This window comes from Atractosteus spatula, chromosome 5 (genome assembly GCF_055471065.1).
Source record: "Atractosteus spatula isolate fAtrSpa1 chromosome 5, fAtrSpa1.hap1, whole genome shotgun sequence".
Classification (NCBI taxonomy): Eukaryota; Metazoa; Chordata; class Actinopteri; order Semionotiformes; family Lepisosteidae; genus Atractosteus; species Atractosteus spatula.
In genome coordinates this window covers 25,591,615-25,616,909 of record NC_142710.1, presented here as the reverse complement: position 1 = coordinate 25,616,909, position 25,295 = coordinate 25,591,615, and the positions used below count along the sequence as shown (strand labels likewise).

Below are 25,295 nucleotides of genomic sequence, written 5' to 3'. Positions count from 1 at the left end.
AAGTCTGGGTTACATTAAAGTAAGAACACCCCAAAAGTTTGTATTTTAAGTCATTTTGTAAGAGGATGTTATGAGATGTATAAAGATACTGTCTATAAATCTTTAAATAAAACTTTATAGATGTACATGTCTTTGTGGACAATAAGTACTTTAAATAATACCTTCATGGTCCATTATACATAGAGATGAGTAACTCTGGAAGTAGCATCTTTAATTTTAAGCAGCTTTAATTTATTAATATTGTGGTGGAATTTTATGGCATAGATTATGAAATGGTACATTAGACTCTAAACATCTAAACTGATTATATTAGATTGATGCTCTTAACTTAATTAAAAAATAGAAGCTGAATTTGTCCTTAAATATTTGTTTTATGGGGTGGGGAGAATGCCCCCCTGCAAAAATGAGGTTATAGTGTCTCTTGAGAGGATGGTAGTTAAAAGCAATTTGTTGCGGTGGAAAGTTGGCTCAAATACCTGTTGTAAAATGATCATTGCACAGTAGGTCTGTTTTTTTATTTGACACAATGCTAATAAATGCCGTGAAAAAATGAATGTTCATATTTATTTTGTAATCCAACCAGTTCAGTTTAATTTTGTATTAGCCAGACATATGATCTGATGACAGGAATTCAAGGACACAGTGGTGAGGAGTCACGTCGTTGTTTCATTTCTTTAAATGAATAGGAAAAAGAAGCAATGATTTTGCTGTCTGTTTTTTTTTGGACTGTGGCTCTGGAGCAGATGAGCAAGAGGCTGGCCTCCTTCATTGTGAAAGGCCAAATGCCGTTCCCATTCCTGGGTGCAGCAGAGATCTTTACAGTCTTGCTTCCAGGTTTCTGGGAAGTTTGATTTGAGAGAAGCTGGAATTTCTGTGCATGTCATACCCACTCGGAGACTGCCATGGACCTGCAGTGCAAATAACCTCCAGCCACCAGCTTAATATAGAGCAGACCCTGCGTGTTCATTCTTAATTGCCCACAAATCGCCCCTTGTAATATTATTTAATTTAAATTACACACATGATAGGGAAAAAGTTTGTTGGGGTTTGCTATCATGGAAAATGTTGACTCATTTGTAATCTGCTCCCTTAAAGCCTATGGTCTGGATGTTACTTAGGAGGACTGCAATTTGCACTTTTATACAGAATGAGCATTACATGCTTATATAAGGAAAGTGACAGTTCTATTATGTCCAATCAATTTAAGTCAATACTGCTAAGATGGGCTTATTTTGGCACTGGTTACATGTGTTAGGAAGAGAATTTCCAGCTTTACTGTCACATTTTCTATAGTCCTCTGCCTTGAATAAAATGAGGCTTTACTCTTGGTTTATCCATCTGGGGCTCATTTCAGCTGGGCTAAGAGATAAAAGTCAAAAGATGGACTTCATCCAACACAGAGCATGTGACTTCCTGAGTTCCCTTTTCATAACACGTTTCGTAAGATGCAAATTCGAGGGGTGATTTTTTTGGAATGGTGGGGGGGGCAGTGCTCTGTATTTGGATCCCATGTCATTGAAGAAATATTCTGGCCTGGGCCCTGACCACCGAGGCTGGGCTGAAAAACAAAAAGTCAAGAAGAAAAGGCATGATTTGCAGTTTTGCACACTGCAGTTGCACAACCAAGGTCGTGCAAGGTAAAATAAAGTATTATGTATGTATGGTTATAAAAGATCTGATTGTGTTGTTTCCCTGAAATTGATAAACATCCTGCTTAGAACAGTCCCTTCTCTGGTTAGAATGATAGTCAGGCTCACTGTTTAACTGCACACAGGTGTTGTTTCATTCCAATTTTATGAATATTGTAACCCACTTTAGGTTTCCATCTGATTAAATTAACTGATTATTTTGAGCTTTTCATTTCTTCGAATTGAAGTTAATTTAAGTGCTTGGTTTGCTGCAATGTACTTGTTGTCAACATTTGTGTAATTGTGTACCATTTTAGTTGATAAGACATACTTATTTCCTATGTAATATTTGTCACTTTCAAGTTTTAAGAGACCGTGAAAATATTTTCATCGTTTTATAATCTGAAATCCAGTGGGTTGTGATTTCTGTCAGGCAAACGAGGATCTGAGCTGCAAAAATTTCAGAAGTGACAGAGTTTGTCTGTGGTACTTAAGAAAACACTCATGTCTGCAGGCAGAAACTAGAATACTATAGATACACAGAGGACGCTGCCTATTTGGTTTGAAAGAGATTTCAGGTGCTTTTGTGACTTAGGATTGTGGTCGTATTACTTTGAGCATTCACCTCACTTGTTTAGGCACTAAATGAATAACAGTACAGAAACATACTCACAGGTGAGGAAGGTTACTTCGCTTCATCTGTTATAGTTATACATGGATTGAAAGGACTCTTTATAAAATTGGAGTTACCAGTACTGTACCATCTACAGGACACTTCTAGGCACATTATTAATTGTTGCTACTGTAGGATAAGTGTTATTGAAGCTAGCAACTACCTTTGAGTAATGGAGCAGTTTTTGCATGGATAAAATCATCAAAAAACTTTGTCTTTGTGCTTCTTTCCCTTGAACATCTCTCTGTAGATACTATACAACTCAACTTTCCCTCATTCTTCACTGAGGCTTGCATGAAACACTTAACTCTCACATTTTAAACCCTGTATCATACAGCTGCTTGATAGTTGTCAGCAAAAGAGGCAGGAAGACTGTAAGTAAATTAAATGTCTCAGGTTTTGCTTTGTGCACATGTCTAAGTTTTGCCTTTACAGTGTTATTGATGTTCAATAGGCTCATATGAACAAAATGTGAAGCAGAATCAGCATGTTTGAGCAAAGCCAGACAGAGCTGTATGGATATTTCTCCTGAATAGTCTTTTATATGTTACTGTCTTTTAACAAGCAGCATGAGTAATGCACTCATCTCTGTTTTTAATTTTTTTTCTCCTTCTTTGTTTATAGTCCAGGAGAACCCAGACAGCCTAAGGCACAGATACAACTTCATCGCAGATGTGGTTGAGAAAATTGCTCCTGCTGTGGTTCATATTGAACTGTATCGCAAGTATGTCTTTCTTTCTGACTATATCACTTCACACATCTCCCTACAGTACTTAGAGTTAACTTGTATATGGACCCTGAAAGTATATCATATTTGTAATAATAATTAATAATTAATAATTGCTTACACTTATATAACGCTTTTCTGGACACTCCACACAAAGCGCTTTACAGGTAATGGGGACTCCCCTCCACCACCACCACTGTGCAGCCCCACCTGGATGATGCGACGGCAGCCATAGTGCGCCAGAACACTCACCACACATCAGCTATCAGTGGGGAGGAGAACAGAGTAATGAAGCCAATTCATAGATGGGGATTATTAGGAGGCCATTGATAAGATTGATAAGGGCCAATGGGAAATTTGGCCAGGACGCCGGGATGTAAATCAAAGCATGTTTCTTTTTAGCAGCTACACTACTTTTCTGCAAGTCCTTCTGATGTTTAGTGTGAGACTACATGGCATAAACTAATTAATTGTTAAAGTGACACTCTTTGAATATTCAATTAACATTAAATGAGCTTCTGCTGGCGCTCTGCCAGACACATCCTACCTTGTGGAGACCTCAGTGGTGACCCAGGACACTGTATCATCGGTTTGACCTGGAATCTGTTGTGGAGGAAACATCTCTTCCTCCCATTTCTAGATGTCCAGTTCACGGCTCTCCCATGATAAGCACTGAAACTGGGTGGATGGATGGGTGTTGCTGTTGCGTTATTACTTTCAGTAACATTTAACAAGGGGTATAGGGTGTAAAGGGTGGCAACATGCATAATAACTACACAAAAAAAACAAAATAAAACTCCTATACATTTGTGTCAGAGAGAAATTTAAAACAAACATTAATTCAAAGTATTAATGCATCTAATGGGGATTTAGCATGCAAGTGCTTATTAATGGTATGGTAATTTATGCCATACATAATAGTTCCACTTTTTCATTTTGTTAAAAATAAAGTCGCTCATATTAAATTTAATCAAAGCTGCTAAACCTTCTGTTGTATTTGTTTGTTTAATGAACGTTAAACAGTTCCATCCAAATTAATGGAACTCTTTAAGGTTTATGTTGTTCTTAAGCAAACTTCACAGTCTAGTGCCTCTTTACTGTATATTTTCCTTAGTCAGTTTTTGTTTTCTTCTCTATGTGGATGCAAACCCGAACATTCTTTTAATGACTCAGTTATGCACGCTATGTAAGTACTTTTACTTCTTGTGGCATCTTTATTAGCCAGCTTAAAGCTGTGTATGTCTGTAACATGCGTAAACAGTTTATTTACACATATGAGAACAAAGAGAAGAGACTTGACAATGGAGCATTTGGGCCCCTAGGGAAAATATGTGTATAGAGGAAACTGTTAAGGTCTGATTCTAGAGTTTGACCAAGATGAATTGGGTGAGATATTAAAATCTGTGAGGTATAAGGTGTATTCATTGGGGAGGAGTATAGCAAATCGAGAGAGCTGAGAGCTTGTTATTCCATGCCAAACATCCTCCTGCTGCTGTCCACTGGGCGTAATAAGAGACAATGTAAGATATTTGTTGAGAGCACTGCAGATGGGTTACTTTAGCAATGAGGAAAGTAGATACATTTCTCGAAACAAGAAGAAATTTCCAGCTATATCGCTCTCAAACAGCATTTGTGATAAACATCTTGCTCTCCATTCCAGCTTACGCTCTTGTCATTGTGTCTGTGAAAGTGTGAATCAGGAACAGAACTGGACATGGTTATATCTGTGAGATGGGAACTGGGTATACTACGAAACAAGGATTTTTTCTATTTTCAGTCCCTTCCTGTTACAAACGCTGCTTGGTTCCCCTGTCCTAAAATCTCTTTCTATTTTTTTTCTGTGTAAACCCCACCCCCCTCACTGACCGCTAGGATGGTCTTCTCAAAACGGGAGGTGGCAGTGGCCAGCGGCTCAGGCTTCGTGGTGTCAGAAGACGGGCTGATTGTCACCAACGCTCATGTGGTAGCCAACAAGCACCGGGTGAAGGTTGAGCTAAAGAGTGGCGCCACCTATGACGCGAAGATCAAAGATGTGGATGAGAAAGCCGACATCGCCCTCATCAAGATAGACGTGCCGGTAAGAGTCATGGTGCAGTTGAACATAGAGAGTCCTGCCGAATTCACACGAGCAGCTTTAACTTCAGGATGAAACACACTGGTGCAACAGTATGCCAAGCACAAAGACAGCAGTGATGGGGCTCTCAATACACTCCCCTGCAGTTCAGAACCGCTCTCGGTAATACCAAGCTTAGTTTACTAAAAATAAATATTTTTAAATTAAGGAATAAAGTAGGCCTTAAAATGGGAAATGAAAAAAAAAACATTTCTCTGTGGATTATTAGGACTGCATTACAGTGCAAATTCTGAATTTATATTCCTCTTGTGCCTGGTCTTTTAAAGCAAAGGTCAAAACATCCTTTATGTTGGATGGTTTTCACAGGCTGTTACCAGACAAATGATCACCCAGTGGACCGCGGGGTCTGTCTTCAGTGTTATGACGGAACAGATCCAGAGTGTTTGATGTGAAACAGCTCCTCAGTTTGCTCCTTTGGGAGTCCCTGTGCTGAGGGGACTGCCAGCATTCCTTTCTGACACAACTCCTGCCCGCAGCTGACGTGGGAAGATGGAGGAGTCTGGAGGAGCTGGCTGCAAGCAGGGCCTGTTTCCCACAGTGCCAAGCTGGCTGTCTGCGCAGGGCGTACCCTCTCTTGTCACTGCTAACACTCGGTGCGCCCCTCTCTGGCCCCATTACTGTCTTAATTACTGACCATGCAGTGTTGACAGGGTCCCCCTAGGTCTGGTTTTGGCAGGCTGGTAAATTAGAAAATCGTGCAAAACATCTTTTTGAAATTGCATAATGGCATCACCTCTGCTTAATTTTCAGTAAGTGTCCTGAAAGAGTTGCTGTGGTTTGGGATTTCTAGACACCTTAAAATTAAAACAATCACAAGACAAGTGCATTTTCTGTTCTTCCTGTCCTCTTCTTTCTGTTCTGTAGGAGCCTTGCGGTGTAAAAATGTGCATGGGGCATGGCAAAATATCATTTATGTTTTGCATTTGATCTGTAATGTTTGGGAAGATTAAAAACACATTTCTGGGAAAAAAGAAAGCTAACTGCATGTTGCAAAAATGGTATAAAGGAATAAACGCATGAACGCTAATCAAGCTTTTTTAAAAATCCAGACAGCATTTATGATTTAGGAAAACTAATAACTCTTAGGTTGTGAGCTGAACCTCAGGGTTTAAGCTGCTTATTTACATTAAGTATAGTTTTCCCAAGTGAATTAATTCCTGCATTGCAATGATTTCCAACAAAAATAAAAAGAAGAAAAATGAACAAAACCAAAAGAATTCTTATGGTTAAGGACTTAATTAGGATAAAGTCTTTTGTGGAACACAGTAAAAAATTCCAGACTGCTCTTCCCAGAGACTAAATTGGGAAACAATTGTAAAGTAATTTTGTTTTTAGCTTTTAGGTTTTGACTTTAGCTTTTTTTTCTGTTTTGCTTGTCATTTGAACGACATTGTGTTACTGTCTCACTGTTTTATGGTACTGTAATCCTTTTGTACATCAAAGGTGTCAGATAAATAGAAATGAAAAGTATTTAGAATTGTTCTTTTTTTTGCGGTAAAGCCCTGTAGGATGTCTTTGTTGTAGATATTCAAGGACAATAGCAAGTAAAGTGCAGACAGACACGGTGCTGTGTATTTACTTTGGCAGGGGACACAGAGAACCTTGATTTCACGAGATCTTCTTCCCTGACCCTGTCAGAAATAAATAAGCGAAGAAATGACTAGACTAGATGGGTATTGACACAGCTTTTACTTTTCTGTGCCATTTAGCCCAGAGCAGTTTTGCTCCTGACAACTGTACTGTGCTATTGATGCTGTTACAGTGTGCGTGTACATGCTTGCCATGCTTGCTGGTGGTGTGATTGTGGATTGTCAGAGGTTTCTGCGGGCTTCATGTTTCTACAACCACTGAAACCATTACTGTTTTGAGTCCCAAAAAGAGTAGCTATATAATAAGATTAATTCCTTTGAAAATTTAAGGAAATAACATTTCTTAGCTCTGTAGACTTAAATTCTTAAATTGCCCCACCGGTGATTAACGAAGTATTTTGAATTGAACAGATAGATGAATAATGTGTGGAATTTTTTTGTTTTCCCTCATCACAGGATCCCGAGGTTATTAGTTCGGTCATCTCATCATTAATTCGTTTGGCTGCTGTTTGTATGTGACGTGACTTGCATTCTTACCCATTTTTACAACAATCTCAAGGGTACAACAGCAGTACCAGGATCTGAAGCCTCAACCATCCAGTTGCAAGTGTTGAGACCTAACCAGAAACTCCTTAACACTGCTGCTGCTTATTGTCTGATCAATCAGTTCAAGTTCATAAGAAAGGAAAATAGCAACCATGCATTACAGTATTTAGAGTGTGTAGATGGCCTGGCTGAGGGCCAAAGGAGTGAGGCGGCCCAGATCCGTATTGCGAGGGTTGAGCCAGGGAGATGCTGCAGGGGTGTAGGTGTGGTGGAGGAAGAGGTACGAGTGAGATCCACTACAGGAACTCCCAGGTACGAGTCTTATGTATGCAGGCAAACAGGGAGATTGTATGTGGGAGATTAGAATCCTTCCTCCTAAATTTCTATTAGAACTTTGGTTATAAATCCATTAGTACCAACTGAAGGGCAAAACATAATTCATAAAGAATAACTGTGCCTCAAAAGCAGAGTTTTGTAGAAAGGGTTACATGGCAAATTCAAAGGTTAGGAGAGCAAGAAACGCGCAAAAAGAACTAGAACTGTATTCTGTAGCTTTGCAAGTACTTAATGCAAAATGCAAACAAAATGTCTAAACTTCAGATCTTAACTCGCATAAAGCCATGTCAAAACATATTTCATGAGCTTGTCTTAAAACAACTGAAAGCATTGACCAGCTATTTATGAAAAATAATTTAATACTAGCTGAAAACTAAGCTTAATGAGCACAGGTGTTGAAACTTGTCTGGGGTTTTGTAACGTGCTTCAGGTCTGTTGACACCCCCTGTAATTATTATCTTTTGGACTGTGATTCTCCACTGAGCCATCGCAAAGCTCATTCCATGAAAAGCTAGTCATGCACTCTTCCCTTGCTTGATGTCTGGAAAATTCTCAAAAATGCAACTCGGTACCATGAGGGAAAAAAAAGAAGTTTGTTGTGATTGGTTTAATTTTCGTGATTGGTTTTTGATGTTTTTCACACTCGCTGTTTGGGAGGAGCTGGACTGAGGTCTTCCAGGTGTTGGCAGCAAGTGTGTAATGTGTCTTCTTAAGAACAGAAGGGGGAGTTTGTTGGATTGTGAGTGATAACTGGGGTCTTACAGCTCCTTCTCCTATGGTTGATTCCAACCTTTGGGGTCCTTTCTGTGTAGACGTTGCATGTTATCCCGGTGTTTGCATAGGTTTTTTTTCCAGACACTCCGGAGATTAGGCCTTAAATGGGTGATCAATGTTCACACTGATCCACCTGCGGAAGATCGGCTAGAGTTCCCTCCCTATAGTTATGGGAGTAAAGAGGCAGAGGGAAAAGTGATTCAAAGAGCAACCTTACACTGAGCAGGATAGCATTGTTCTATCTCAGTATTTTGTTTTAGGTTATGGAATTTGTCAGCATTTATCATGATTGTCAGCATTAGCGTTAGCTTCTCAGGCTCCCTCAGGAGTATCTGAAGAAAGCTTGATGGTGTTGTCTGTCCACTTCACACAGGACAGCTGGATATTTGGATCTCTGCATTAAGCAGCCTTGAAATTCAAATAATTCATGTGTGATAGAACACCACTCACAAAGAGGAGCAGTCACATAAGCACATCTGTCTAGTTGTTTGGTCTTGCACATCACACAGGGCCTCATACAGATGACTAATATGTAACTGGGGGTGCTGAATGACTGCAGAGAAATTGGACAGTTTGAAACCATGTAATCTTGCAAACAAATGGGAACAGAGGACCAATTTTTCATTTTCTAATGTAGGCAGATGGGAAAGCAAGACTTGCAACATTTCGCAATGCATAGTTGTTACTACATATCTCCAGTACACCTGCTGAAAGGTCATTATGCCCAGAAGAGGTTTCCAGTTTCATTCCCTTGCAATGCAGGTGTTCTTCCAGGAATTTTGGGGAAGTATTCGCAGGAGGCTGTCTGTTCACCACCACAAGGAATTGTTTTTTTTAGTATTGTGACTTACTTTTTACCCTTTTTGCAATTGCTGTTCCTCATCTGCCTCTGCACAGAAAATGGTTTACAGGCCTGTTTCATCACCTCTTCACAATGAGGTGAAACATGAGAATGTAGGTATCAGCGCAGGGTTCTGCAAAGATGTTGGGAGGTGTCAGTGGGAAGGGGTTGGTCCGGTGCAGTGCCACATGCCATGGAAGAGTGCTCTTCAAATTGGTCTTAAATTTCAGTTATAATGCTGTTCTTTGTTGTCGGTGTGTTCATTTCATTCCTCAATCCGTTCAGAAAGTGAGATTAGGATTACTTTACCAGTCCTGTAATAGTGCTGGAGCGCAGACAGGGTGGCAGGGTACCGTTGCTCGCTTGAGGTGAAGCTTTATGTGACTACATACTGTACATACGTTTCATCCCAGAGAGCTGTTAGTAGGGCAGATGGGAAAGTTCACATCCACACAGCTGATTACTTTTACTTCAAAACTCCACCTTTATTCAGGTTTGGTAATAATTTAGGCAATTATTCCTATTATGAGTATGTGATAACTAGAAGCATTTTGCTCCTGGATTCTCATTGATTGTTTTGGAAATATGGCCAGATTGGACTGATGTTTGGAGAGTAAAATGGTTGGTCGAGAACATATTTTGTGTAGTTAATCTTCATTAAAAACGGTCATTTGTGACCGTTCCTGTGTTCTTACGATAGATTGGCATTTTTGCTGTGTCTTTCTCCACAGTAAGTTGCAACTTCATGTTTGAGGAATAACCATAATGATGACTATCTCCTAGAATATAAGAACAGTTACAAACAAGAGGTTGTTCAGTAGTTTGTACTTTATAGATCCACATTTTTTCCCACAACTCTATGGGTAAAGAAATGCCTCCTGTTCTTGGTTTTAAGTGCACTTCCACACAGTTTCCACTTGTGCCCTCTTGCTTGTGCTTCCCTGTGAATCACATTCGCAGAGCGACATGCCACACCCTGTCTTTACTTTGGAAAGCGGAAACACAGCATTAACCCAATAGGAAATGTAGGGGTAGGAAAGGCTGACTCAGTACAGAAGAAAGGCTTGTTGCTGTAGAGGCATGTTGGTGGGATTTTGCCTGCTGTTCCTTCATTCCGCATTGCTTTTGCTGGAAAGGAAAGGGAGCACGTTTTGTCAGGATCTTTCAGGTGTTGTTCTCTGAAGCTTGGTTTATATGGAAGCCAGTCAGAAGCCTTACCCCAGGCTACAGCAGAAAGGCTGTGTGCAGGCAGTTTGTGGTTAGGCTGGGGAATTGACAGTCACTCATCTACATCTTCTGGTGTTCATTATAAAGTCAGCATTTAAGGCAATAAGAACATAACAAAGGTTACAAATGAGAGGAGGCCATTCAGTCCACTAAACCTACAGTATTTGGGTTCAGAAATATCTTTATACTGTAATAATTTTACACAGTATTCTAAATGAGGTGTTAATACTGCATTGTATCATATTACTATACCATTCTTTGATTGAACTTGAACTTTTAACTATAAATCCTAATATTTTTGTTGTGTTATTGTTGTTTCCCCACTTTAACTAGAAGATTAAAATAATTTGTCAGCACGAACACCATGTTTGAGAGTCATGTCCAGATGTGGCTTCTTAAAGCTCAGTGTTACCATTCTTGTATTTATAGTTTCTATTATAGTTTCTGCTATCTGCATGAAACACTGATATTGGTCTATGTTCAATATTATTTGTTGAGTGTTTGCCCAATCTTGAATTTGATCATTTTTAATTTGCTTTTACACTTCTACATTGTATGCTAATCCAACTTCGGTGTCTTCTACAAACATGAGTGATTAGTTTCCTCATTATAACACATTCTAAATAATCAATACTCATTAAGAAGAGAAATAGCCTTAATATGTTTCCCTGTTGTACTTCACTATTAAAGTCACCCCAGTTGGAGCATTCACCCTTGCACTCAGTTTTTTTATCCATTAATTATATCTCAGTTCAAATGCATGTCTTACTTTTGATGCCCAACACCAGGTTACATTAGTAATTTTCCATTCTTTGGGTTTAAAATTTTCCAGTCAAGTTTTTGTCTTTAACATTCTTCATTTTCTTTACAATTTTTACAATTGATAGAATACTGCAAAGCACTGAAGATTTTTATATCATAAGTGAACAAGTACCAGTACCACTGGGCTTATACTATTAATAATATAATGTATATATCATAATGTATTTGGACAAAAGATCATTTGAAATATCGAATGATATTACTTGACATTTTTAAAGGATAAAACAGCTCTGAAATTGTAAGACGTGCCTTGCTGCTGTGAAATATGTTATCTTCTTTGCTCCCCTCTTACTGTTCCATGACTAATACTAATGGTAGAGCAGCCTGTGCATATCTGTGGTTTCCCTCTAATAGCAGATAAAGAGCTGCCATTTCTGCATTTAAATGCTGGCAACAAATCAGTCATTCCTTTATTAATCAAGAGTGTCAGTTAAGTTTCATTTATATTGTGAATATCTTCAGGGGATTTAAACATATTACTCATAGTTCTCCCTGACATACTGTACAGTAGAAGTAATAGAAATTGGGTCAAGGCTGTCAACAATCTTATTCTATCTCAGGGTGGAGCTCAAAAGTGCCAAAACGTTGCAGCCCTTATTAATTTCCAAACTTAAGAAAATAGGGCATAATGTGATTTTTGTTGCACGTCTGAGAAATCCAACTGTATCATATCCCTACTCTCAGGGAAGACTGACACTGAAACATTTCTTACTGAAGAATGAAGAGAACATTAGGAAGGATTTACTGTATGTATCTCACAGAGCACTGTTAAGCTATGATCCTACAATTAGAAAATCCAAATGGAAAGAACAAAGCCTAACAAGAAAGAATTTATACAGCAGTGTACAAATAAAGCTGAAGAAGAAGGCTGACACTTACAGCCCCCGAGGGATGGACTGTATCAATGGAAAAGTGTGAGCTTTATAGAGATACAACTCAACAACTCAATTTAAGTTTCAACTTCAAAAGCCTCAGAATTCCTTCCCTTAGATTTCTGTTTCAAGAAGTCAGTCATTCTCTATCAAAGAGTTCATTGAATAATGAAGCCACATTGGTTTTGGCATGTTCACAGCCATTAACGATAATTATTATTCACAATAGGAACTGGGTTATAAGTAGTAAAAAAATACTAACATATAAATACAGTTGTTTGAAATGCATTTCTGTTTCATTTTACGAAATGGAAAACAAGATCAGATCCTTAATCTTTCTTCCTTCATGCAGATGGGCCTGACAGACACAAATGCACCACCACATTACTTAGATAAATCTTTTGTACAGTTTTTTAGCATTTTAATTTAGCCATCTGGGATCAATATTCCTGATTTATTGTACTTGTTGTATGTGGCCTATTGATGCTTATCTTTTTCTTCGGCAAAGCTAGATATGTGTTGTGGATGTAGAACTTTTGAAAACGTATAACTAATTTACAATTGCACAGCCTTTTGGTAGTTTTCTGTGGGATATATAAATAAATAATAAAGTATCATAAAACGTAGTCTGCCTGAGAGATTTGTATAGTCAATTAATTGACCCGGTCAGTATCACAAAAGCATGCCAATTATTTTGTTTCACGTTTTTATTCCGTAACGGTTGTAATGAAAATATGCTGTAGAATCAATTATTCAGTAACAAATCCTTTGATTTCAATCAAAATGGGTCTTCAGACCCTAGCATTAACAGAATTATGCTAAATGCACTGAGTCATCCATTCCCACACATTCAATTATACTGTGTGTGATGAGTAAGTGGAAGAAATGCGTTTTAAATTCTTAATTCCCGTTCTCATCTGGTCCTGGTTTGTCTGAAGGCTGTGTGCTATTATGCGGGAAAACAAAGCACAACAAACTTTAATCACTTAGGTTTTCAGAATTTGAAAATCAGCTGGTGTCATAAAATTGTAAAAAAAATCAAACATGCAGAACAAATAATAAATGTTTTTTTTTCCTCCCACATTCTGACTGTTCACCATGTGTTTGCTGTCCTGTGAGGTTGTCCTTCTGATGTCCCGGTTTTCTGACACTGAGAAACCTGTTGTGGTTTGGAAAGTGAACAGAAAGGGCTGCCATTCGTACAGATCCAAGTTGTCACAACCTGTATTGGTCTATCAGTGTTGACATGACTTGAGCATGGGAGTGCAAATGCTGTATATTCATGTACATGAATGAATGCAGCACAACCCTCGAATCAGTGTGACACGGATTCCAGCTTAAACTCAGCACATACACTTACGTATATGAAACTATCCTGTTAATCTGTAAATATTTAGCGAGATGCCATCATTCATCCAGAGTGCTGCCCCTGTAACCAGGCATTCATGTGCTTCAGAGCAGTGTAATGGCTAGTACAGTATATACTGTAAAGAAAGAGTTTTAATGGTGGTATGCACTCTTTTCACTCCTTCCTCCTTTATGCTATATGTTACTATTTCTCAATAGCAGAATGGATCAATAAGCAGTGTATTTTTACACCAGACACAATTTTTTCTGTAAATTGTGCATACTACTTTTATATGTCTTTGCTGTCAGGGAACCGGCAGGTACAGTAGTTTTCTGAGGATCCTGTGCGTAGCCGTAATTCTGCGGGATGCAGAGGCAAACAATCCAAAATCATAATGCAGAGACAGATTCTATAGGAGAAGCTAGAGATGAATTAACCAGAAAGAGCCGAGACAAACCGAGAAGACAATCCAAAAGGAGAAATCCAAGAGACGAGATCGAAAAGAGAAAAGTTAAGTCCAAAAACCAGGAAATCCAACAAGACAAAAAACACGCACTAGAAAACTCTAAAGGAGGCTTTTCAATAGTGAGCATGGTTTGGTGCGTGAGGGAACTTAAAATAGTGAAGGAAGAGGGACGTGGTTGGATAATTGGTTCTGTGGAATCTGGTGCCTGTGAGAGTGTGATGGGTTCAGTTAGGAATGAGATCGTGAAACAGTGGGTTTGGGAATGTAATGGCGTTTGTGAGGGTGAGTGCGGGGCGTGACATATGCTTTCATTTAATGCATTTTTGTTGTCACACAACAGCTACTCTCTGCTTAAAAAGGTGTATGGTAGTAGAAATAATGATGTTTACTAGAAAAGGTAGCTGTAAGCACAAGATGTAGTGTATTCAGTGTGATTGAACTGTACGTGGTAAAGATCATAGGATTCAGCCACCTGAGCCAGCGGTCTGTAGGCTATAGCCATGCATAAATACAGTACATAAATACTGACCCAATGTGAAATGGACATCCTGCTTAGAATGTTATGGTCACAGATAATTAGGAGGGATACTGTGATGGTTTTACAGCAATAAAGGCAGTGGCAAGTGGTGTGACCATTGTAACATTAAAATGATTGTGCTGTCTGAAAATAGAATCATTGGCATTTATATCAACAGCTGAGAGAGCCCTAATGTCAACGCATTGCCCCATGCTACCTATGAAATAAGGCTGGATTTTTTGTATTTATTTTAGTCATATTTCCACACTGAGATGTGTAGTTCCCCTCTTTGCTTGGACACAGTGTATCTTGTCATGTTGTTGCTGTGTGGACACAACTGGGACATTCTACTGGTTAGCTCTCAGAGCCTGCTGCACCCCCTCTAGAAAATCAGGAAAATTAGCCCAATTATGGCAGAAAACTAATGCCTGAGTTACAACAGACTGTACTCTCAGGTCCCTCATCAGTCATACACGGGAATTGACAACTGACCTTCAAAACCTGATTCCAATACACTATTTTTCTCTTTATCTTCTTGAATTCCTACTTTATATATCCCCCCTGTTAAAATGAACAGCCCCAGATGTAGTGAGATAGTAGCTGTATTCTCAATATTATCCTGCTCCACTGCAAGAGGTCCTACATAACACACACAGTCACAAGTACCATATAGGGCTTGTTTGTATATACTGTGATGTTTGTGTTACACAGCAGTCATTTTCTCCCTGTCTCAAGGCTGCTGTCTCTGATAAACTGCTGGTACATTGCCTGATTCACTCTTGGTTGATTAAGACTCAAGGACAGGCAAAACAACAAACCGGGTTCAATTACACTGCGCTGCATCACACTGAAATCCAACACTGATCCTTTGTCCTCTCTGTCCAAAAATAAATCCAGACTAAAATAATACCGAGAGAAAAAAGAAAACAGAAAGTTAAAAGACGATGAAGGACAGGTAAGAGTGAGGTTGTTCACTGGACACAGATGAACTGTCTCAAAAAACGATTTGCCTTCTGTTACACGGGTAAACATTGACATCATATCTAATCTGCACGTACATTTCAATCAAAGGTGTTGTCTTTTCCACTGGTTGCAGCTTTGCATTTGATTGAACTTAAAGGTGTTAGCTAATGGAAGCAGGTGCCTCTGGCCCATGGCTCACAGCTCCCTGCTCTTTCTAGAGCTGGTGCCCTCGCCATCTCAGGATGGCTCTCAGGCTTGCAAAGCCTCTGCCAGGGAGGAATGTTGTGTGTGAGACGTGAATGTCAGACCCGTAATTTACTGTAGCAGACCAGCTGTCGGCTTCGGAGCAATGCTGCTACACAGAAAGATTATAGCGATAATGCGTCTGTGAGCATGACAGTCTGGAATGCAAAACATTGTTGTTATTCTTTTGGAAATGATTAAGAAAGGGGATGAAAATAAACATTTTTTCCATTGCATTCTGCTGCTATCAAGGACGAATCTCACATTGCTTCAGCACTTTAGTTTTCAAGTCCTGAAAAGCAATAGGAGCAAATGTAGATAATAAACCAATAGTGTCTGTACTGCTCTAGGAGAGGTATTCAAAATAATTCCCATAACATACTTCCATGTGGTTAATTAAGTCTTTATTTCACTTGATTGTATTCAGGGTAATGTACTATATAGAACTAAATCACATGTATTGTATGAATTGTTAATCTTTTCTCCATTTTGCTATAAAACACATTATTAATAGTAAAGGCTATGACAAACTGAAATATCTTTGGTCTTTAAAAGATCAGTTATCAAGTACTTACTCTAGCTCAACATGAAGTATAAAACAGAGCTGTAAATGAAACTTTTGCGAGCATTAAATGCAAGCAAAAGTTTGTTGTTGTTAATCTTTATCTTCTCTAGGAAAATGACAGTGCATTTCATAATGGTGATTTTCACAGCACTGGAATCAACCTAGGTTAAAGAATGAAAAAAAGTATTATATAAAAAATAATGTACAGTATTTACTCTAAATCTCAGGTTATTCATGGCCCATTTTGACACTTCTTAATTGTCTTCTTTAAAATATGCAAAATCTTACAGTATTGCTGGTGTCATTAAATGATGTATTTTAATGTTTTATAAAACTTTATAGTTTAGGCATAATGTCTAATTATTCTGTGCAGCACATCCAGAGAAAGGAATGACTCATATCCTTGGTTTAAAAGATGGTTTTACCACAGGAACATGGGGTTCCACAATGATATACAAAGCAAGGTTCTGAATCTTCACATGACTAAGAGTAGCTTAATTAACTGGTCTGTGGTTTAATCTGTATGTTGTTCATCTTTGAATAATGGGACTGCTTGTTCAGATCTAAACTTGCTTTCATAGATAAATTGTCACTTCTGAGATGGACTATACAAGTCCACAGCTCTCTCCTCCCCAGCAGATCTGGGGTTAAAGAGTCAAATTTCTGTGAGTCACCAGCCAGGGAAGCAGAGGCAGCAGGTGTGGCTGAGACAGCAGATTTGCTTGATTCTTTCATGAAAACACTGACAAAGCCTCACTGTCCATTCAATGAATTTTGAAAAGGGCAGTATTTTCACAACAAGCCAAGAATGCTACCACGCACACTCTTTCTAGTTTATTCAGTTTTGCCGAATAAATAATAGCCTCCATAATGCCCTTCTCTATATTTAACTTGCTTAACCTTCAGTTACATTTAATCAGTGCTTTTTTGTAACACATTTCTGCAGTGTTATGGATTGTTAAGGGGCTTTCACTACTTCTCCCTTGCAATTTAATATTACAGCCAATTAAATGTAAGGGTTAGTGCACATTATTAAACCATTTTGAAACCAAGGATTCAGAATATCAGTGAGTATTTATATCAATTCACAAAGCGGAAAAATAAACATCGTTAACATCAAATTTTCTATGAAGCGAGCATGTGAATTTAGGAGATGCACCCAGAGAGAATCAGGATTATGAGAACTACAGTTTCTAATTTCCTGGAATATGGGAGAAGAAACAGTCAACATTGGAAAACAAATTTATGATTTATTTTATTAGAGAACCCTGAGACGATTGAAGACCTGTTATACATTGTAACACATTGCGAAAATACAAAAACGAAAGTATCTGACTTGTACACCTGCCTGCCACCTCTGGTTGTGTAGAGCTTGCTTTGCAAAGCTCCTCTCCACCTTAGTCCAAGATGACTTCTTCAAAGAAATAGTTTTTTCTTCCCTTCCACCTCATCTGTTAATTTACTTACTGGTAGGGATGACATACGCTATTCCTGTTGAAGGTATGAATTCCTAAACTGAAAGTCTCCTCTCCCCTCCTACCCTTAGGCTTCTCCATGTTCTGTCTTGTACTATTTATAATAGCAGACTCTGAATGCAAGCCAGCTTTTCTATGTCCTGTGTGAGTAGATGGTTGATGGGTGAGTAGTATCTGACAAGTAATAAAGATCAGAGAATCAATAAAGGTTATTGATAATGGTACTGTTATTGCTACTGTAGTCGCACCCTAGTACGTTACACTAGGAATGCAGTTACATTAGAGGGATGAAATAAATTCAATTCAGTTTATTTTTATATAGCGCCTTTCACAACAAGGTTGCCCCAAATCAGAATCATAAAAGTGCAGGCCCTGTGTCACAGAGTCCAATGAAGGCTGTGGACTGATCACAGGGAGCTGCTGAGTGCAGACCACCCATGAGTAGCACAAGGCTGGAGTTTGTCAAGGTCATGGTCGAACCTCAGCCGCTGCCTTGCCACGGTACTTTCACTGAACAACCACAGCAGACAGTCTGCAGAAGCGCTGTGAGCCCTGCCCAGTGTGTAAGCCTTCCCTCGGAGCTTCTGCTCTGTGCCAGCACTCAGCGTGCCGCACAGAACAGCGTTTTAGCACTGCCGAGGCTGTGCCAGCTCTCACTGTTCATGCAAACCAAACATATAAAGAAAATCCAGTTTTTGAATGTTTCCAGGTAATGAAAACGTTATTTGGCCATTTGAGTCTTATGTTTTCCAAGGTAAACTCTTGTTTTTAATGAAGACCCCAAAACATGTTAAAACACTTGATCATTTTAATGTAGCCAAAGCCACAAATCTTGTTGATTTATGGATGAACTAGAAAGTCTTCATCCACTTTGTGCAGCTGGACAGTACATGTGAATTTACTTTGGTATGTTTTCAGGGCACATGTTTGCAGAGTAAGCCCTTTTACCTCTGTGGGTTCAGAGACTTGCTAACTGCTCCTGTTACGGTGTGCATTTACAGTTTTTCTATTTTTACAGATATAGTTTAGACAAAAATACAAAAGTGTAATTACAGTCCTTAATACCTGTCTCGATATAGAACCTTGCTGTAGGTATATTGGATCCATGTCTCCTTGCTGCATATCTGGCTTGGGTGTAAGGGTGAGCGTGTTTTTGGAGGGCGGTAGTGCCAGTTTAGATTATCTTCTTTTTATACTACACATTGCTTTACTTTAAATCTTTAGCACTGAAAAGATACAGGGATGTTTTAACTTAAATTAATTTGCTTCTGCTTACAATAGAACATCTTATTGTAGAATATAATACAGAATCTTTCTTATGCAGACATAATGCTAATAATATACTCACTAGCAGATACGACCAAATCCCATCCAATTTTTCAAGCAGAATCACCTTCAATTGAGAATATGATAAAGGCGATGGTACATGGAATTGACGGTCACTTTCCACCAGTTGTTTGGGATCTGGGGATTGTTTTGGCCAGAGAAAGGTGACAGAAGTGTGTTTCATGCTCCTCTAGCTAACCACAAATTGCCTGCCCCTCTGGGAGACTATTCATTTAAGTGTGGGGTTCCTACATTAACTTTGTTGAATAGAATATGGCCTTCTGTCTTCCTGACTAGTTTTCCCAATGTTGTCCTGACATTGCTGTGTGTTAACTGGCTTTCCTTTGTAATCCTGCTGCCTACCTGGTCTTCACTTGCTTTGCTCCTGTACAGAAGGTGGTTTGCCTTAACTATAACAACTGTATATTATTAGTATATGATACTGGGCTTGTGTGCAGTCAGAGACAGAAGAAGCAAAAAAATTTATCTCTGTGACATGAGCCAGCAGGTCATGTATTTGAGGTTTATCCTGAGTAATGAAAGGCATGTTATATGCTAAAATAATGCTTAGCAATAAGTAGTGAAGACATGGTAAAACACAATGCAATAAAGTACAGAAAAGGTCAATCTTTGGTGAACGTAGAGGATTAAAAATGGTAAAAATACAAAATTGCCAAGAAATGATCTTGCTCCTTGTGTTTCCCACAGATGAAGCTGCCCGTCTTGCTTCTGGGGCGCTCGGCGGACCTGCGACCTGGGGAGTTCGTGGTGGCCATCGGCAGCCCTTTCTCTCTGCAGAACACCGTGACCACGGGCATCGTCAGCACCACTCAGCGAGGGGGCAAGGAGCTGGGCCTGCGCAACTCTGACATGGACTATATCCAGACCGACGCCATCATCAACGTGAGTACCCACCCCTGCAGGAAGAGGCACAGGACACACCCTGAGGAACTGGCTGCTCAACCCAGCAGACGTCTTCACGATGAACAGCTGAACATATGTGGAAGTGAATTTCCCACAGGATGCACTTCTTCTCCCAGAGTGTTGCAGGAGTCTGTTCAACCTCCTCTCGCTTGTAACTGTTCTTATATTCTAGGAGATTTTCATCTTTACTGTTATTCCACAAACACCGGGTTGCATTTGCCAGCTACAGAGCTACAGTCACTACAGAGCTCAGACACTCTTTTCTGTATCTTCATCTGGTTTCATTCACATCTCGAGCTGTGAGGGCCTGTGATGTCATGCTGTATTGCATTTTGAAAGACTTGCAAAACTGTATTTGTCTTATTTTGAAACTAATATGAAGTGTTTTTTCTTTCAGTATGGAAATTCAGGAGGGCCTCTAGTAAATCTGGTAAGAATTCCTTTCCTTTTTAAAAGATGAACAAGTAAACTATAACACAGGCATTACCAGGTCCTATAACAGTACCGAGAAGATCATCAAGCAAATAAGCAATGCCAGATGGAATTAGTCTTTCTGACTGAAAAACATATCGGTAGAACTGCGTCTTGTGGCCTGAGTGGGTTCACAGTGTGTTCTACTGCTTCAGACAATCAAGACAGTTTTAGGGATGGGCAGGTGTGAGTTAACCAGGAGGGGGCAGTGTTCCTGCACAGGTGGAGCCTTTGAAGGAAAACAGCTGAGCTATTGTTTTGTGGCTTGTTAATAAAGCCACAGAAGTGGGTAAATAATTATAAGATGTATTATAATCCTAAATCCTAAAATGTTCTGGGATGGTATAATGATATGGTGTCATGTAAGAAAGTAAGGAAAATCTAGTCCATGCTATAGATTGTTGCAACCCCGGTTTACAGATGCTTGTCACAATGAAGAAAATGTGGTACTTTAGACTTTAAATCAAACGTGAAAAAACATGTTTGCAGCAGCATACTCCACTAACAGTTCCTTTTCCTCTCAGGCACTTTACATTTGCTTATATGTGTTTTACGAAGGCTAGCCGATGACAGCATAGGCTTTAAAGCATGTATATTTATTTTCTAGGATGGAGAGGTCATTGGAATCAACACTCTGAAAGTGACAGCAGGCATCTCTTTTGCAATTCCTTCTGACAAGATTCGTCAGTTCCTGGCAGAATCCCATGACAGACAGGCAAAAGGTAAGGCTATTACTCTCAGTCTGCCTGGCTGGACCGATGATACTCAAATATAATAACTGACACTCTATTATAATATAAAATGCTAAGTGTTTGACAGATTCCAGACCATGCATTTTTATGTCAATATTGGCTTTTTTGGTACATAATGTTTTACAATGCACATTTTCATTCATAATTTTTTATATGCAATGCATTGTTGCTCATCCTTAAGTACTGTGTACTATGAGGCATTGAACAGGCATGTTGTTCTGCTCAATTTCCTCCAATATACTAAGAAAAGATGAATGTTTAGAAAGGGGACAATATTAATTAAGGACATAAAGGCTTCAGGTTATTGCACAGTATTTGCATGTACTTTTAAAAGTTGATGGCATAACTTTTTTTAACTATAGGGAAGACAGCCCCAAAGAAGAAGTATATCGGTGTAAGAATGATGTCTCTTACTCCTTCGTAAGTTACCATTTAATACAAGCTCATTCTCCTATTCTGTACTGTATACTTCCATGTAACATTTGTGTTACATTTAAAATTAAAATACTTCCTGAAAGCGAATTCATTGAGTACTTGAAGGGCAAAACTCTTACTATATTTGCAATATTCGGATTCATGATTTTGAGCAGAAATGGAGGGACTGGTCGCATACCAAACCTTCCTTTTCATCCAAGGATTTTGGTACAACCAGCTCTGTGCTGCTGCCTGCATTGCTATGGTCCTGCACTGTATCTTTGTGTCACTGCTGCCTGTCCCACTGTGCAGTACCTGTGTGTGTTGTAGCTGCCTGTCTCACTTTTCTGTGTGTGTCTGTGTGTGCTGTAGCTGCCTGTCTCACTGTGCTGTGACTCTCTCTCCCAGGCTTGCTAAGGACCTGAAGGAGCGTCAGAAGGACTTCCCAGATGTCACCTCTGGGGCCTATGTCATTGAAGTCATTGCCAAAACACCAGCTGCAGTGTAAGTAGAGAGAAAACTGAGATCTGGCCAAAGAGTCCTGCAGGAAACAAGCCAAGGCTTTGTTTGCAGCAGTGTTTTTCTTAGGTATTAAGTGAAGGAAGGTAAAATTAAATTGCCCTGGTTGTTCTATTTAATGTGCTTACACAAACTGCAACACTGTAGGAAAGATGCAGTCAGTTCTGATTTCCTACTTAAATACTGTTGCCAGATTACACACTGTGCACCACTGGACTGTGCTTCAGATATTGGAATTCATTTTAAATTTGCATTAACCTGTTGGGAATTACACCAGTTTGTGGTGCAGCATTTTTGCAAGGGCTTCGTGATTACACAGCTGTTGTGATCTAGATATTATACGATGAACCTTTAAAATCTTGCGTTACACACTGTATCTCATGGGTAAAATATTCAGGATTTCTGCTTTGATAGTTTTAGCCTAATAAAGGCTGCACTCTGACTTGTCAGCTGCAGCAGGGACAGCAGGAGTTGGGGTTCAAGGGTCGAAGACAGGGATCATGATCAGCGTGTCACTCCCAGGGGTCAGAATCTTAACTCACCACCTGGAAAAAAACAGCCCAACTCTGCAAATGCATGAAGTCTATAAAAACCTTTTGATATGCTAGCACCCCACCAGGACAGAGTTATAAATATAGATCTATACAATATGTACAAATATACAGTAGATGTAGCAGTTTCTGTTGCATTGTGCTTTGCCTGTTATGTTCAGCTGCCAGTTTTATTCAGGCGGAATATTTAACAAGCTCTAAAAAAAACTGTAAAACTCCTTGTGGTGATCCTGGCTGATGCAGGCACTGGCTTGAAGGACAGAATACCTGAAGCAGAACTAGGAATGGAAGCAATCCTCCCTTCTGCTGGAACTGCCTGATTGCAACTCAGGCTGCTTCCCTTTATCATAATTTAAAATCCAAGGTATGCATTAGAAATAATTCAGGCATTACGATAATTAAATAAAAGTACTGTACATCGATCCTCTGTAGATTAGTACTGATGTTCACCATTTAAAAATGTCCTGCCTCTGTATATTTTTTTTGCTCCAGTGAGCCAAAAACTGTTTGGGCTGAGGTGGCACTTTCCCCATGATTAAAATGATGACTGGTCTTTTTTCGGTGCCCATAAGAGTGAGATCTGAGCCTGATTAATGGCCTGGGCTAGCTGTGATTTCGTGAGGTTTAAAATAAAGCTTGTGTAATGTTTGCCTTTCAAACACTAAAGCAGATTGGCATCTTTGGAATGTGGAAGAGAGGTTAGGTTGTTGGGTGCCAAGTCTATTACTTCCCATGTTTTATGAAGGGACTGTTATGTTTATCTTTGTCCTGCAAGGTTTAGCATTACATCTCAGAACGCCCAGCTAGAATACTTACTAATAACCGTTCAGCCATAGATAGCTTTCCTTGTAATGTCCTGCAAGTGTCTGTGTCTTAGAGCTGTAGCACAGCGGCCTATCTTCCATAATGGTTACATGGCACAGTAAGAAGTGAGCCGTAATGCACACAGTTCAAGATACATGTGGATTAAAAAAGAAAAAACATTATTATTTTCCCATGTGACATCAGAAATTATTTCCACATAAAAAATACTTAAAGCCACCACGCTGAGGAGTACAAATGAAGCAAGCAAACAAACTGAAAAGTATGTATTGTAATAAGAGTTAAAACGTCAAGATGGAGGACCTGAATGCCTAAAAAATCTCAGAGCATTTTTAATTTGTGTTCCCATTCAATTGTTTTTTTCCTCTCTATTATTCACAACTGAATGGTATTAATCCTCAGACTGTGATCTCACTGTTCTTTTCCCTGTCCCAGCGGTGGCCTGAAGGAGCATGATGTAATTATCAGCATTAATGGCCAGAGGATCTCCTCGGCCAGCGATGTAAGCGATGCCATCAAGAGAGACAGCACGCTGCGGCTGGTGGTGAGGCGAGGCAACGAGGACACCATCCTCACCATCATTCCTGAGGAGATTGACCCTTGACCTCACCCCCTTCCTTGAGCTGGTTCTCAATGCTTCACTATTGGACACTTGCAGGGTGTGTCTGGAGTGGACACACCTTACTTAGAATGTTTAACCAATAGCATCTCCCCTTGTGGCTGGGTGAGACTGAAACTCCACCCCCAGGAACTGACATAATGTATGCAGAGCAGTACATCCACATTTTAGTCTTCTGCATTAATCAGTGTATCTTACTTTTCATGTATGCTTTGAAAGGTGTTACTACTGTTAGTTTAACGCAAGCAAATGGTCTGTGTTTCTTGTTTTTTCTTCTTTGTATTTTTTCTTTTTTCTCATTTTCTTTTTATACTGAACTTGTCACTCAAAGAAAGACCCACAGGAGCCTAATATTTCAGTGGAATAACTACTGGAATAAGAGAAAAGTGGGCATTTCAGGATAACTTCTTGTTGTTAGATCTTATTTTTTATTTTTTTTAACAGTAAATACAAGAAAGGGGAATAAAATGTTTCAACAGTTAAAATCATGTATAAAAATGTGTATAATTTCATTCTGATTGTTTTCCCAGAAAGAAAGTTCCTGTAACATGGTTATATTTCTATATAACCGAGAGTTCTGAGAAAGTTGGGGCCCATGTACTGGCAGTACAACCCCAAACCCCCACCCCTTCACCAGCTAGCAATTGGCTTGCAGAATAATAATAATAATTGCTTACACTTATATACTTTTCTGGACACTCCACTCAAAGCGCTTTACACGTAATGGGGGCTCCCCTCCACCCCCACCAACAGCAGCCATAGTGCGCCAGAACACTCACCACTCAACACTCAGTGGGGAGGAGAGCAGAGTGATGAAGCCAATTCATAGATGGGGATTATTAGGAGGCCATGATTGGTAAGGGCCAATGGGAAATTTGGCCAAGACGGCAGGGTTACACCCCTACTCTTTTCGAGAAACGCCCTGGGATTTTTTAACGACCACAGAGAGTCAGGACCTCGGTTTTACATCTCATCCGAAGGACAGCACCTGTTTATAGTATAGTGTCCCCATCACTATACTGGGGCATTAGGACCCACATGGCACATTGACCGCAGGCTGAGCACCCCCTGCTGGCCCCACTAACACCTCTTCCAGCAGCAACCTTAGTTTTTCCCAGGAGGTCTCCCACCCAGGTACTGACCAGGTACTG

The 25,295-nt window shown here is 39.5% G+C and overlaps 1 protein-coding gene across 1 annotated transcript in view; it reads left to right on the top strand.

The window, feature by feature from the left end:
* htra1b (HtrA serine peptidase 1b) overlaps positions 1 to 24,629 on the top strand; it is a 31,510-nt gene extending 6,881 nt beyond the window's left edge. The window contains exons 2-9 of the mRNA XM_088917922.1: positions 2,926 to 3,025; positions 4,901 to 5,105; positions 19,781 to 19,975; positions 20,394 to 20,426; positions 21,075 to 21,189; positions 21,582 to 21,639; positions 22,042 to 22,137; positions 23,961 to 24,629. Coding sequence (XP_088774048.1) covers positions 2,926 to 3,025; positions 4,901 to 5,105; positions 19,781 to 19,975; positions 20,394 to 20,426; positions 21,075 to 21,189; positions 21,582 to 21,639; positions 22,042 to 22,137; positions 23,961 to 24,129 — 971 coding nt within the window. The 3' untranslated portion in view covers positions 24,130 to 24,629. The remainder of the gene's footprint in view (positions 1 to 2,925; positions 3,026 to 4,900; positions 5,106 to 19,780; positions 19,976 to 20,393; positions 20,427 to 21,074; positions 21,190 to 21,581; positions 21,640 to 22,041; positions 22,138 to 23,960) is intronic.
* Positions 24,630 to 25,295: the final 666 nt, after the last annotated feature.